General features: G+C 39.3%; 2 protein-coding genes across 3 annotated transcripts in view; one reads left to right on the forward strand and one right to left on the reverse strand.

Moving 5' to 3' along the window:
* Nucleotides 1-14,729, forward strand: part of LOC105483682 (FYVE, RhoGEF and PH domain containing 6) — a 132,768-nt gene extending 118,039 nt beyond the window's left edge. The window contains exons 15-21 of one of the 2 annotated variants that reach the window (XM_011744666.2): nt 503-605; nt 2,265-2,411; nt 3,302-3,404; nt 5,748-5,875; nt 10,160-10,288; nt 11,402-11,550; nt 14,484-14,729. In XM_011744666.2, the coding sequence (XP_011742968.2) occupies nt 503-605; nt 2,265-2,411; nt 3,302-3,404; nt 5,748-5,875; nt 10,160-10,288; nt 11,402-11,550; nt 14,484-14,520 (796 nt within the window). In that variant the 3' untranslated portion in view covers nt 14,521-14,729. Of the gene's footprint in view, nt 1-502; nt 606-2,264; nt 2,470-3,301; nt 3,405-5,747; nt 5,876-10,159; nt 10,289-11,401; nt 11,551-14,483 lie in introns of those variants that run through there. The other variant, XR_988481.2, reaches the window with a different exon arrangement.
* Nucleotides 8,288-9,099, reverse strand: LOC105483680 (NADH dehydrogenase [ubiquinone] 1 beta subcomplex subunit 11, mitochondrial-like). Its single transcript, XM_011744665.2, has one exon. It carries the CDS (start codon nt 9,058-9,060, stop codon nt 8,401-8,403), a length of 660 nt encoding a protein of 219 aa, XP_011742967.1. The 5' UTR covers nt 9,061-9,099; the 3' UTR covers nt 8,288-8,400.
* Nucleotides 14,730-15,131: the final 402 nt, after the last annotated feature.

Below are 15,131 nucleotides of genomic sequence, written 5' to 3' on the forward strand. Positions count from 1 at the left end.
TCAACATCTGCTTTCTAATACAAAAAAATATGTTCCCTTCACCCCAGTGCCCTTTCTAGAAAGTTTTAGTAATTAGCAATCTAAAGATATTTAGTATTCTATGCTATAAATTGGAATTTGAAACTTGACTTATTAGAATCTTTTAAAATTCTAGTATGATGTCTTAAGAAACTCCCTGGCTGTATAAATAATCATCATTATTAATTGTACAGTTATCCTTTAAACCAAACCAAAAGTATTTCCAAATTGAGGAGAGTTCAAAAGCTACTTAATATAAAGCAGAACTTTTGGAAAGAAAAAATAAGCATCGTATTTGCTAAAATGCATCATGGGTTCTTTGTTGTCTGTTCTGATGATCTGTTCACTAAACCTCAGAGTTGCTGCTTTTTTGACTAGTATTGTTGGAGGGTGGTGGGATCTGTTGCCATAGGAGAAGGAAAAGAAGAAAAAGGAAAAGAACAAAAGCTGACATCTGGTTGATGAAACCTTTTGCCCCCAACAGTTCTGCCACAGGAAGGGATGAATGGCTAGAAGCGATTTCCAGGGCAATAGAAGAGTATGCCAAGAAAAGGATCACCTTCTGTCCTAGTAGGAGTCTTGATGAGGTATTGTCTTCTTTTTTTTTTTTTCCCAGTGCATTTCAAAGTTTTTACCTTAAACATTTCACAGGGGTTTAGGAAAGCAACATGTGTTTCAGAGAATGATTGGACTGGACATCAGAGAGTTACTCTACAGATTAATGTCTAATTTCAGCACTGAAAGTTTATCCTCCTATTAATGTCTCACTGCAAGTCTGTGATAGCATCTAGCATATTCATGTATTTTCTCAGCTATAAAACTTCATTGTAGGAAATTTAGAAAATACGAAATAGTTTAAGGTTCAGCTAATCAGCTGCCATCCCATTACCACAAGCATCTTTTTAAGTTAATTTTGTATTAGAAGATTTTTAGATTGTAGCTAAACTTAGTATTCTGAGCACATGAAAAATATAATAACCCGTATTTCTTTTCTTTCCTTTTTTTCTTTTTTTTTTTTTTGAGACGGAATTTTGCTCTTGTTTCCCAGGCTGGAGTGCAATGGTGCGATAGCTCACTGCAACCTCTGCCTCCTGGGTTCAAATGTTCTCCTGCCTCAGTCTCCCGAGCAGCTGGGATTACAGGCATGCGCCACCACGCCAGGCTAATTTTATATTTTTAGTAGAGATGGGGTTTCACCATGTTGGCCAGGCTGGTCTCAAACTCCTGACCTCAGGTTTTCCACCTGCCTCAGCCTCCCAAAGTGCTGAGATTACAGGCGTGAGCCACTGTGCCTGGCCAATAGCCCATATTTATTTCCTTCCTTCCTTCCTTCCTTCCTTCCTTCCTTCCTTCCTTCCTTCCTTCCTTCCTTCCTTCCTTCCTTCCTTCCCTCCCTCCCTCCCTCCCTCCCTCCCTCCCTCCTTCCTCTCTCTTACTCTCTCTCTTACTCTTTCTCTCTCTTTCTCTCTGTCTGTCTTTCTTTCTCTCTCTCTCTTCTTTCTTTCTCTCTCTCTCTCTCTCTTTCTCTCTCTCTCTCTCTTTTCTTTCTCTTTCTTTCTTCGGACTCTTGCTGTCACCAGGCTGGAGTACAGTGGCACAATCTCGGCTTACTGTAACCTCTGCCTTCCGGATTCAAGCGATTTTCCTGCCTCAGCCTCCCGAGTAGCTGGGACTACAGGCACGTGCCACCACGCCCAGCTAATTTTTGTATTTTTAGTAGAGACGGAGTTTCACCATGTTGGCCAGGATGGTCTTGATCTCTTGACCTTGTGATCTGACCGCCTTGGCCTCTCAAAGTGCTGGGATTACAGGCGTGAGCCACCTCTCTCAGCCAATAGCCCATATTTTATCCCCATCTTTTTTTTCTTGAGACCGAGTCCCACTCTGTCGCCCAGGCTGGAGTGCAGTGGCACAATCTCGGCTCATTGCAACCTCCGCCTCCCAGGTTCAAGTAATTCTCCTGCCTCAGCCTCCTGAGTAGCTGGGATCACAGGCACTGGCCCCCATACCCAGCTAATTTTTGTATTTTTAGTAGAGACAGGGTTTCACCATGTTTGCCAGGCTGGTCAGGAACTCCGTACCTCATGTGATGCGCCGGACTCGGCCTCCCAAAATGCTGGGATTACAGGTGTGAGCCACTGCACCTGTCCCTCATCCCCATCTTAGTGGTAGTGTGAGATGACACTGCCAAATAAAAAGGCAGGCAGTGTGCATGGAGATGATCAGAAGCTGTTCTTCTTCCGCAGGCAGACTCAGAAAATAAAGAGGAAGTTAGTCCTCTTGGGTCGAAGGCTCCCATCTGGATTCCAGATACCAGAGCCACAATGTGTATGATCTGCACAAGTGAATTTACTCTCACCTGGAGACGACACCACTGCCGGGCCTGTGGAAAGGTTGGCGAGGATAACACCCATCTCCATTGTGGTCTTCACTGTCTCCAGGCTGTACATAGTGAGGAAGCATATTTCCCCTCGTAAACCATTATAGTTCAAGAATAACAATAACAATTATGTTAATGGTAGAAAACATGAATGGTGTTTTCTCTAAATATTTAGGGGCAGGGGGAATCTTCTTAGTGAACTTCCACCCTCCTACTTCAGAGTTACATTAGAACATCAGTAATAAATAACTTTGATTCAAAAACGAAATCTAACAAATCCACAATTAAATCAGCCCTCACATTTACAGCTATTATTTAAACTGCATCTCTCTAGTACTAAGTATCTATAGTATTCAGTAGGGGGAATGTTCAGCGTTGAAGTTATCCCTAGTGATGTTTCTAAGCCTTCATGATCTCATTAGTAAAATGGGTGTAGAAACAGTGACATCAGAGAGTTACTCTAAAGATTAAATGAGGTTCTATTTAAAGAGCATTTAGTACGGAGCCCAAAAACTTGGTAGAGGAGCAGAGACGTGGTCGTTGCTGCAGCAGTGATGATTATGATGGTGACAGTGATGGTGATCAGTATACCTCACAGGCTTTTTTGCATGCCAGGTACTGTTCTAAGCATTTTGCATGTATTAATTCCTTGACTTTATTATTTTATGTAGTCAGCTCTCTGTAAGTAATCATCTGTTGCCCCTTCATCTTTCAAGGGTGGTACCATGCATTAGTTCACTATATGCTTGAACTCCTTAGAGTTGTTATTGAGACAAAGTGAGACTCAGTGACTCTGAAACTGTTTTGAAAAGTGGATGGCACTGTAAATTGTAACATACTTTATGGTTTGGAAACACAAGTTATTCTAATGAAATTAATGGAGTAATTCCAATGTGTTTTCAGATTGTATGCCAAGCTTGTTCATCCAATAAGTATGGCTTAGATTACCTGAAAAATCAACCAGCAAGAGTATGTGAACATTGTTTCCAAGAACTGCAGAAATTAGGTAATATATAAGTAAAGATTTAACCGAAAAGTCCTTTATTCCTCAGATGTTTTCAAACAACCTTCTGACAGAAACACCTTCGGTACATTAGCAATATGATTGTTGATACTTATCTCCAAATTTATAGTAAGCTTTCTTAATCATATTTTGTTGTAATTCTGGGAGAGGTTGGGCTGAAATTTGGTTTTAGTCTGTATAAAAAGTTTTGCTAAGAAAACTGTAGAAATGTAATTACAGGGTAAAACACTTGAAACAGTAAAAGGGAACTTTAACTTTCAAGTAATTTTGAAGTCTCTATAGTTTCACATGATAGCGTGCTCATTACAAATCATTTTACCTATATGTAAAGTAATTCTCTGTGGAAGCGTATTAGGTGGCACTTCGTTAGCTTAATTCTAGTCAGTTGAACTGATTCAGTGAGATTTTAATGTACATCTGAATGTGCAGCTTTTTGACCAAACACGAAATGATACTTCCTATTTCCCTGCTCCTTATTTGTAGGTGTCCTCCAGTAAAATGAATGCAGCTTAGCAGGACTGCTCAGGTCTATGTTTTGGGAAAAGATTTTTAGTTAAATTCCTGAAACCTGTAGGATCTAAATTTTATTTATTTATTTACTTATTTATTTTGAGATGGGGTCTTCCACTGTTGCCCAGGCTGGAGTATAGTGACGTAATCTGCAACCTCCACCTCTCAGGTTCAAGTGATTCTCCTACCTGAGCCTCCTGAGTAGCTGGGATTACAGGCACACGTGACCATGCCTGGCTACTTTTTGTATTTTAGTAGAGATGGGGGTCTTACCATGTTGACCAAGCTGGTCTCGAACTTGTGACGTCAAATGATGCACCTGCCTCAGCCTCCCCAAGTGCTGGGATTACAGGCATAAGCCACCACGCCTGGCCAGGATCTAAATTTTTAAAAGTCTGTTCTTCATTTCCCTGAAGGATAGCTTTTTATTAGCAAGGAGGAATTTCTAAGTGGATGACATGATATTTCAGAGTGCACATATTTCTAGATTAATAATTTATTGTCTGTATACATTTTCCAAGAAGACCCATCCATCTCTTCCTTTATGTTCCTCCCGTTAGTCTGGGTATATGGTATAAACTGCAGACATTGAAAATTCGTCTTTGAATTCTCCTTCCTCATCACCTATACACATTTGGTTAGTAACTCTTGTCAATTTTATCGTCAAAAATCTTTGTCTTGATTTCTCCATCCCAGCTCTAATAAGGTCTTTGTTATCTCTCATCTAGACAACTATAACAATTTCCTAACAAGTTTTCCTGCTGTTAGTCCTTTCTCCTTAGTACTGCCAGATATAATCAGTTTTTCCAAATTTAATCTGCTCATGTCACTCCCCAGTCTAAAACATATAAACAACAGTCCAGTTTCCTTCAAACCAGCCCCCTTTTTTAATCTGGTCTCATTATTCTCCAAATAGATGATTTAATTTCATACCTCTCTGCCTTTGCTCACACTGACCTCTTGGTGTGCAGTGTTCCTCCTGTTTATTTTAACCTGGCAAATTCCTACTTATTCCTTCATGGCCAACTTTTATTTTATTTTATTTGTTTGTTTGTTTGTTTGTTTTGAGATGGAGTCTCACTCTGTCGCCCAGGCTGGAGTGCAGTGGCGCGATCTCGGCTCACTGCAAGCTCCGCCTCCTGGGTTCCCTCCATTCTCCTACCTCAGCCTCCTGAGTAGCTGGGACTACAGGTGCTCACCACCACGCCCAGCTAAATTTTTTGTATTTTTAGTAGAGACGGGGTTTCACCGTGTTAGCTAGATGGTCTCGATCTCCTGACCTCTTGATCCGCCCACCTTGGCCTCCCAAAGTGCTGGGATTACAGGCGTGAGCCACCATGCCCGGCCAGCCAACTTTTATCTTATTATCTTCTCAGGTTTCCCTGAACCTCTACAATCAGAATTCATTACTTCTTCATCCATATCCAATAGCCCCTTTTTAACTACTTTGTTCATTGGAGTTGGTCTAGTATCTAAACACTTAACAATACCAGGGTTCTTTGGGGTTTATGTCAGTAGGGAAGGTTTTTTGGATTTTTTTTTTAAGTTGGTAGTATAGTCACGTTTCATAATTCTAAAGGCACGCAAGAGTAATCCTTTCACATGGTTTAAAGTTCAAAAAGTATAAAACCATAGAGAGTAGAAAGTCTGCCTTCCACTCAGCTCCCAGCCATCCATTGTCCTTTTCCAGGAGCTATCAATGTTGTTTCTTAGTGTCCTTCCATGGATATTTTATGCAACAGTATTATGGATTTGAATGAAATTGAATTGCAAAATGCTGAGCATTGCCTACAAAGTGTGCCTGGTTTGTTCTAGATCACCAGCACTCCCCTAGGATTGGATCTCCTGGAAATCACAAATCTCCTTCAAGTGCCTTATCATCAGTCTTACATAGCATTCCATCAGGGAGGAAACAGAAAAAAATCCCAGCTGCTCTCAAAGAAGTAAGTGTTTCCATTAAACTTGCAATGTGATAGAGGCTGAATTATTCATATGCATATAATACACTGTTTTTCTTTCATAAAGGAAGATGTCATTTCCCACAACTATTAAGTCATGAATTTTAATACTGATGATGGATGTGGCGGATGCCTCACAGTCTTGCTTGGTCTCCCGTCTGACCTAAGTCATTTAGAAAATGGCTGTTGAAAGGTTTAGAGAACATTTAATAGCAGTGATAGAAGGTAAAGATAAGTTGGACACACATGAATTTTTAAAAATGACTTTGAGCAGGACCCTTGCCAGAGGGAAGAAATCCAACAGAATATTTTGGGCATTTTGTTAGCCTTTACTGATCTGCACGGTTTATTTGTAGGCGTTGGTTGGTTATGCGCAGCTGATATCACTGATAGTAGGTTGTCTTTCCTTTAAACTTCCTTTAAAAGAAAATTTTAAATAGTGATAATAGCCTGTATGCTTAGACCTGCTAATGGTGTAATCCACAGACATCGTTGATACCCTATCCCGGTTCCTCAAATTTAAGTGTCAAAGAACAAACAGCATTGCCATTTTGGCTACTCCATTATGATCAGTTTATTAAGGAGGTCCACCTGGCTGGTTTTGTGGCCAGCAGAGTAGTTTTTAATTTGGTTCTCTTGCTTTTTTACTGAGGAGGTGTTCTAGCATACGTAGTGGCAGGAAAGAACTCTAAAAATTTGATCAAGATCATGTTTCTTATGTAAAGTTACGAGTATATTCCCAGTTGAGACACAATGTTTTAGAGGTTCATGGAAATTATAGCACGTATCCATACTCTGTTTCTTGTTATGTCTGAATACTATTTCATTGTTTGTGTATACTACAGTTTATCCATCCAGCTCTTGTGGAATATTGGGTTGTTTCCACCCTTTGGCTATTATGAATTATGCTGATAGAAATGTTCATGTGCAAATTTCTGTGTGGACATATGTTTTCATTTATCTTGGGTATATACCCAGAAGTAGAATTGCTTGCTCATATGGTTATTCTATGTTTAACTTTTTGAGGAACAGGGAAGTTGTGTTCTTATTCTAGTAATGTTTAAAATATTTTTAGAAACTCCTCTTTTTAGAATTACATTTAGAGCCTCAGTACTCTCAGTAATGGCAGACTACATCTTTTGAGTTGGATTTTTTTTTTTTCTTAATTTCAATTGCTTTTGGGGTACCTATGGGTTTTGGTTACACGGATGAGTTGTATAATGGTGAAGTCTAAGATTTTAGTGCACCCATCACCTGAGCCTTATACAGTGTACCCAATATGTAGTTTTATAGTCCCTGACCCCCAACCCTGATTTACTTTGTAAATAATCAAATCATTGGAAGAAATGTTTTATGTATCAGGTGATTAAGTTGGTGAACACCAGTTTTATTTTTAAAAATATAGGTCTAGTCATGGCTGTTCAGTATTATGGTTGATCTTCTTGTGTGGCTAATAAACTGATCCTAAATTGGTATAAAGGAGAAATGTAATATATTTTGAGCAACATTAATAACAACTTAGATAAGAACATGGTAGGATTCCAATGTAACTATATTTTAAGCAAAATCTCATTTGAATGTTAAACATTTTAGTTGGGTTTTTCCTCTTTTTTTTCACTGAGATAGGAAACAATTCTAGTTTTTTAAATTACTTGGTAGTCTTTATAAAGATGTATTTATAGAAATTTGCTGTTGCTTAACAAATATTTCTAACTTAATGTTAGATCTTGAATTTTCCACTAAACAATATATAATTATTTTCATGAAATTTATAAGAAATTAATATAATTCATCAATTAATATGTGATTAAAGATATACTTTTAAAATTCACAGGGCCCGCCTGTATTAGTTTTCCATTTCTGCATAATAAATGACTACAAACCTAGCAGCTTAAAACAACATACATTTATTATCTCAGGAGTCCAGGCATGGCTTAGCTGGGCCTCTGCAGGGCTATAATCAAAGTTTTGGCAAGTACTGAATTCTCATCTGGAGGCTCATCTGGGGAAGGGTCTGTTTCTAAACTCATTCAGGTTGTTGACAGAACTCATTTCCTTGCACTTGCAAGACTGGGGGCCCTGGCTTCTTACTAGCTTTTGGCTGGAGGTCATCAGCTCCTTGCCATGTGGGCCTCTCAACATTGCTACTTAGTTGTTAAAAGCCGGCAAGGAAGAAAATTTCTAGAGTGTTTCCTAACAAGACAGGGCCATATATAATGTAGCATGATCATGGGAGTGACATCCTATCACCCTCACCAAATTCTTAGTTAGAAGCAAGTCATAGGTCCTGTCCACACTCAAAAGAAGAATGTACAACAATGTGACTCTCTATGGCAAGGGTCATGGAAAGCCACCTTAAGCGTGTGCCTGCCATACCATTACTAAGGTAGATCCCAATTTTTTTTTTTTTCGGACTTTCAGCCCCTTTAATTAGCTGCTCTGAGAAGAGGTCAGAGTGGCAGGCAGGAGGTGGGGAAGGTGGTACTTCTTGAGCCCCACTCAGCAACTGGTCACTCATCCTCTGGCAGCTGGATCTTGCTGGGGTCGAAGTAGTTGGATTCTATGAGGGGAAGGCCATTGGCCTCTCGGTATTTCACAAGTCTCTCAGCTTCGCGACGGGACCAGTCTTTCATCCTGTAGTCGGGCAGATAGGCCACATAGGTGCTGCCAAGGACCAGGACGACGGAGACGCCAAAGAAGAAGACAACTCGCATGTTCCAGACGTCTAAAACGGGGTCCTTGTCATAACCATGGGAGTCTGGGTTCTTCTCATACAAGTTTTGGTCTTCGGTTTCTGGGTCTTCTTGCCACTGTGTGGTCGGTTCCGGGGCCCGCTCTCTCGCCACAGCGGACGGGGCGACCACAGTCCTGGAGAAGCTAGATTCCCAGCGGACGCGGGTGGCCGGGAGCCCTCGCGTTGCTGCTGCCGCCAAAAGACGGCGAGCGCTCAAACCAAACAGCCTAGCCGCCATGACAGATGGTGCTGCAGGATCTGAGGGGCGGGGACGGAAATGCGACTGTGCGCAGCTGCAGTGGGTGAGAGCGCGACAATTATCGCTCCGCCTCCGCCACGCTATATAGGTCCCAGATCTGATTTTGTTTTCCAGTGAGGCGGGGCGTTGAGCAACCCTCTTTGCCTCCAGTTGTCGTGGCTTCGTGGGGCCAACCATTCTCTCCCCCTTTCGGCCAGGCTGAGAAATTTCTTATTGATGGATCTGCTCATTTCCTGGATAGGAAGAAATCGGTGACACTGGGTGGATATAGTTCCCAGCCAATCGCCCAGAGTTCCCTCGCCCTTTTTTTTTTATATCTCTACTCCTACATTTTTAAAAACACAACTTTGAATGACCATTATTAGAATCAATAGGCCAGGCACAATGGCTCACATCTGTAATCCCAGCACTTTAGGAGGCCAAGGCAGGCAAATCAACACCAACCTGGCCAACGTGGTGAAACCCTCTCTCTACTAAAAACACAAAAATTAGCTGGACATGGTGGTACACGCCTGTAATCCCAGCTACTCCGGAGGCTGGGGCATGAGAAGCACTTGGACCCAGGAGGTGGAGGTTGCAGTGAGCCAAGATTGTGCCACTGTACTCCAGCCTGGGTGACAGAGTAAGACTCTGTCAATAAATAAATAAATAAATAAATAAATAAATAAATAAATAAATGCTTGCTGTCTTTTTGCGTAGAGATGAAAACATTTTCAACTTTTTATGAAGTAAAAATTAGCCTGTTTTCTTTCTGACTATAATTTGGGAAGCAAAGATTGATTCTTAAAATGAGCTTCCTTAATAGAATTTTCTGTTTATTATTCTGTTTGTATGGTTTTTTAGAAGTCCAAAACGTTTTTTAGGAACACAATTAAAAATTCAAATAATTTTCCCTGATGCCTCAAAATAACAGCAATAAAAAACATACAGTCCCCAAATCCAGCTTTTAGAAAAGCATTTTAGTCTTCTGGAACTATTTTTCTTCACCTGCCAACCCAGAAAACACAGATGAACCCACAAAGAAACATACGCAAACGCGTGCAGGCAGTTAAACCAAGTAAAATTCTATAACTGCCTCTAACATGTTTTTTTTTTTTCTTTTTTATGCTCATGTTAATAGCAGAGTTCAATTTGTATAGTAGCACTTTGAAAATATATTTCATTCTGAAACATTCTGTCATTACAGTTATTGTTTTCAGCACCTATTGGTTACAAATAATTTGCTGTTATAATTTGTCTGAAAACCATTAAACTTTGCATGGGATTTCTTATCTAGGTATCAGCAAACACAGAGGATTCTTCTATGAGTGGCTACTTGTACAGATCAAAGGGCAATAAAAAACCCTGGAAACACTTTTGGTTTGTCATAAAAAATAAAGTACTATATACATATGCTGCAAGTGAGGTAAGATCTGAAATCTAAAGATGAGTAATTTGGGGTTTTCTAATGCCAACTGGAAGTAATTACAGTATTTTAAAATTCGTTTGTTTTACATATAATTTTTTGCTTTGCTTTTGGATGGGGGAAGTGTTGTTGCTGTTAATTTTTAATGTGAACAGTGTTCTTGCTTTGTACCTGGAGAGCTCTTTCTCAAATGTGTTAGGAATTTTCTATATTATTAAAATACAATTTTTTGTGTGTCGTGTAACTACTAATTACTTTACTAAAGGCAGAGCTGCAGCCAGGTGCATTGGCTCACACCTGTAATCCCAGCACTTTGGGAAGCCAAGAGGGATGGATCACCTGAGGTCAGGAGTTCGAGACTAGCCTGGCCAACATGGCAAAACCCTGTCTCTACTAAAAATACAAAATATTTGTGGAGTGCCTGTAATCCCAGCTACTTGGGAGGGTGATGCAGGAGAACTGCTTGAACCCAGGAGGCAGAGATTGCAGTGAGCCAAGATCGCGCCATTGCACTCCAGCCTGGGCAACAGAGACTCTGTCTCAAAAAAAAAAAAAAAAAAAGGCAGAGCTGTGTTTCTTTCTGCCAAGCTCTCTTGGGTGATATTCCCTTTACTGTCATCTTCAGATTGCATTGATCTGACAGCAGCATAGATAAGATAGACTTTTCTGGATGATAAACAATTTCTAGCAGTTTACTCTAATTCTGTCCTTTTCTCCTATCTGATCACCCTGTGTTCCACCATCCTATGAAAACACTGCTCTAGGGTCCACACTTTTCCTTAGTGGGATCCAGGTAAATAGCTTACTTTCTGCATCCATAAAATGAAAGTAATATAATCACGTGCCTTCCTTGGTTTAGTGAGGATATTGTGAAATTCAGTAGATGTGAACATGCCAAAAATTCTGTGCCACAGTGCATGGCATGTAGGGTACTTAGGGAGGGAGTGGCTCAATGCATATTGTTGAGTAAATGAAAAATGAATAAGTTGTTAGAATTATTACCTTATATGTGAATAACTGAAATTAAATTAGAGCTATGTAGATCAAGAGTTTTCAAATCTGAATTTTGTCTCAATCTAAAAACGTTTCTCCATTTGTGTGTTTTTAAATTAGGACGTGGCCGCTTTGGAGAGTCAGCCTTTATTAGGATTCACTGTTATTCAAGTTAAAGATGAGAATTCAGAGTCTAAAGTATTTCAGTTACGGCACAAAAACATGTTATTTTATTTATTCAAAGCAGAGGATGCTCATTCAGCCCAGAAGTAAGTAATCTAGATTGGCCATATTTTTCTTTTATTTATGAGATTTCAGTTTTTTAATGGTTGCTTGTAAAATGACCTACTTTAAGGCATGGAGACAACTCAAAATTTAAATCAGAAATTCTAATTAGAAAGATTTAACATATTATTCAAACTCTTCAGAATTGTTTTAAAGACAAGGCAAGGGTATCTGGAATATTTTCAGGAGGCAGAGGGGAAAAGAAAATAGGTAGTCCTATATAAAGTATTTTGTCTACACATGACTTCAGAGGAAGCAGCGTGATGCTGCTCTGCTGAAAGGAAGGAAAGCCAAGGCATTTGACCTCTCCTTCTATGAGGGTAAGAATCTTCCCTTGAAACATTCCAGGACTTTGGCAATCCAGCGATTCAATTGTGCCATGAACAGCAGGAGTTTAAACAGCTGCTCGCTAACTTCTTTGGGGAAAAGGTCAAACACATTAAGAGACTCCCATGCTGTTCCTAGTGACTGAGTAAAAGGAAATGGCTATCAGTTTAGATGGCAAAGGCTGAAACAGTCTCTTCAGAATTCCAGCAAGAATCTTTACTTAGATGTTATTAGTTTGCTTAACATAGAGATGCATATCTATCTCTGTGAAATTAGGTCTCTTTCGAACAAAATAGTTCAGTTTATCTCTCTTTCATTTGACTCTTTACTTTGGCTTCACAAAATAATACATTTTTGTTTTCAGGAAGAGGTGTTTTCCACAAGCTTAAAAGTGCATGAAAATAAAAAAGAATGCTTTGAGTAAGCAAGGCTTTTAGTCTCTTAAGGCAGTTAAGATTAATGTACCAGGATTGCACACAACCTGAGTACCAGCCAGGCACAATGTTACACACACTCTATAAGACTCTTTTCAGTCTATTTTAGGATATCCAACAGTACATAGCTATTCTTCCAAACATTTTCTTTTGGCTACTGGAGAATATTTTAAAATTATGTCACTTAACTATCTTTTCTATAAAAATTATTTAGACAAAATAGTAATTGCCATAAGATTCTGTCAGATACTAGCTTTCTTATAATTTTCATCTGTATTCATCAAACTGAAAAAAATTACCGCTTTTCAATATATGTCTTTTTTTGCTTATGTCATTGAGTTGACAAGATAGAAATGCCACCAAGACAAAATTACGTGTAGTTGGGTAAAGGAAATCAGATTACTTGTAATTTAGATCGACCCAGGCTAAATTATAAGTTTCTCTTTATTAATATCATATGGATTGCTTTCTGAAACACATGACAGACTATTAAAATGTATTAATTTTAGTGGAAAATTTGGGGAGTTTTTTAAAGTCTTGCTATGGCAGTATAACATATGTTGTTTATGTTCAATATTAAATTTTTGAAAATTCCTTAAAATTTGAACTGAATCTGTTATAGGTTGCTTTTACTAATTAAACTGAGTGATTTCAAGTGTTCATAGTTCTCTAGACTCTTCTGTACTTTTTTTTTTTTTAAATAGAGACAGAGTCTCGCAGCGTTGCCCAACCTGGTCTCAAACTCTTGGGCTCAAGCAGTCCACCCATCTCAGCCTCTCAAAGTGCTGGGATTACAGGTGTTAGCCACCATGCCCAGCCTACATAAAATAATAACGTACGAAATGAGATTTCCATAAGAAAGAAAAAAAAGTTCAGAAGCAATTACATTAGTAGTGAGGAAAAAGACTACTCCCAAGTATCTTCTGAATAATTGCAGCTATGTATATTGTCAGGTTAGACTTTGAGACTAAAGAATTTTGGAAAGACATCTGTGAAACTTTGAGAAGCTTTTTTTTTTTTTTTAATTTTTTTATCTTTATTATTTTATTTTATTTTTGAGACAGAGTCTTGCTCTGTTCCCCAGGCTGAAGTTCAGTGGTGCAATCTCAGCTCACTGCAACTTTTGCCTCCCGGGTTCAAGCAATTCTCCTGCCTCAGCCTCCCAAGTAGCTGGGATAATAAGTGCGCACCACCACGCCCAGCTAATTTTTGTATTTTAGTAGAGACAGGGTTTCACCATGTTGGCCAGGCTGGTCTCGAACTCCTGACCTCAGGTGATCTGCCCACCTCAGCCTCCTAAAGTACTGGTATTACAGGCATGAGCCACGGTGCCTGGCCTAGAAGCTCTTATTTAGCATGCAAACTTTTGATCAACACTAGATGCCAGATTCCTTTTAATTGTAAATATTGAAACAGATCTGGACTGGGGGATATACAAGGAAACTCTGGTTGCTAGAGTTAAGGTAGGAGGAGACAAGGAGCTAGTGTTCCTAAAAGCACTGAGTCCGAATTCCAGATAAAAAAGAAGCTGTAATAAAGCCTTCACTGACATATCAACTTCCAAAATAAATTAATTGGTAGCATCAAGACTTCATAGAACTTTTACACATGAAATGGTCCCTTCCTCATGCCTATCAGAAATGAGAAGCACACTTTCCAGGCTAAATTTTGGACCAAATTACCAAATAAATGGTAGTTCTACGTATGCAGAAGGCCACTTTGCTACAAGAAAAGATGTTACTGGCGAGGCACGGTGGCTTATACCTGTAATCCCAGCACTCTGGGAGGCCGAGGTGGGCGAGTCACCTGAGGTCAGGAGTTCAAGACCAGCCTGACCAACATGGAAAAACCCCATCTCTACTAAAAATACAAAATTAGCTGGGCGTGGTGGCACATGCCTCTAATTCCAGCTACTCGGGAGGCTGAGGCAGAAGAATCGCTTGAACCCAGGAAGCGGAGGTTGCAGTGAGCCTAGATATAGATAGTGCTATTGCACTCCAGCCTGAGCAACAAGAGCCAAACTGTCTCAAAAAAAAAAAAAAAAAGATCTTACGTTGTTACGGTAATGAGGTCCACAGGCCCAGCTGTCATCTATATGGTGTTCACATGTCAGATGATTAGGTTTTACAAATCTAACAGATTTCTCTTCTCAATAGGTGGATAGAAGCATTTCAGGAAGGCACAATATTGTAGCAGTATTGGTTTCATCTCTTCTGTGATTCCAAAGAGGTGGAATTTCATCAGAATGGAGTAAATGCAATTCGAAAATTGTATAAAAATGAACACTGCCAAGATAAAGCCAACCAGACCCTTCATCAAAGAAATTGTTTTGTTAGGTATAAGCAATTTTTAAAAGGTGTTTGTTTTTTCATTTATGTTATTTATTAAAATTTTGATGTTTACTTAATGGTGAGAATTATTTCTGAGACACACTGAATTCTAAAGTACCATTTCTTTAGAAACCAGAAAAACTATCTTAATACTGTATACTATATTAACTATTTGTGACATAGTCCACACTGTTTTCTTACCTTACTTTGTAACATTCTTACTGGTGACAAGTCTTTGTAAGGAAAAAACACATAGCAAGGAGCAAATTTCCACAAAGTGCTTGGTTTGGGAATTGTGATTATTATAAAACTGCTGATGAAAAAATGCATGTCTTTGAATCAATACACTTGGGTGAATTTTTGTATCTTTTAGTGGAAAAACACGGCCAGCTTCTACCTCAGTAACTGAACTGAAATTTCAGTAAATTATCGAAAGTATTTCTATTGTTAGGTGCCTCTTTGGCAAGAGTTAAT

The sequence above is a fragment of the Macaca nemestrina genome, chromosome 10 (genome assembly GCF_043159975.1).
Source record: "Macaca nemestrina isolate mMacNem1 chromosome 10, mMacNem.hap1, whole genome shotgun sequence".
NCBI lineage: Eukaryota > Metazoa > Chordata > Mammalia > Primates > Cercopithecidae > Macaca > Macaca nemestrina.

What these genes read in the sequence shown, in the direction of transcription:
- LOC105483680 (XM_011744665.2), bottom strand. Translation starts at nt 9,060, where the DNA reads ATGGTTGGCCCCACGAAGCCACGACAACTGGAGGCAAAGAGGGTTGCT.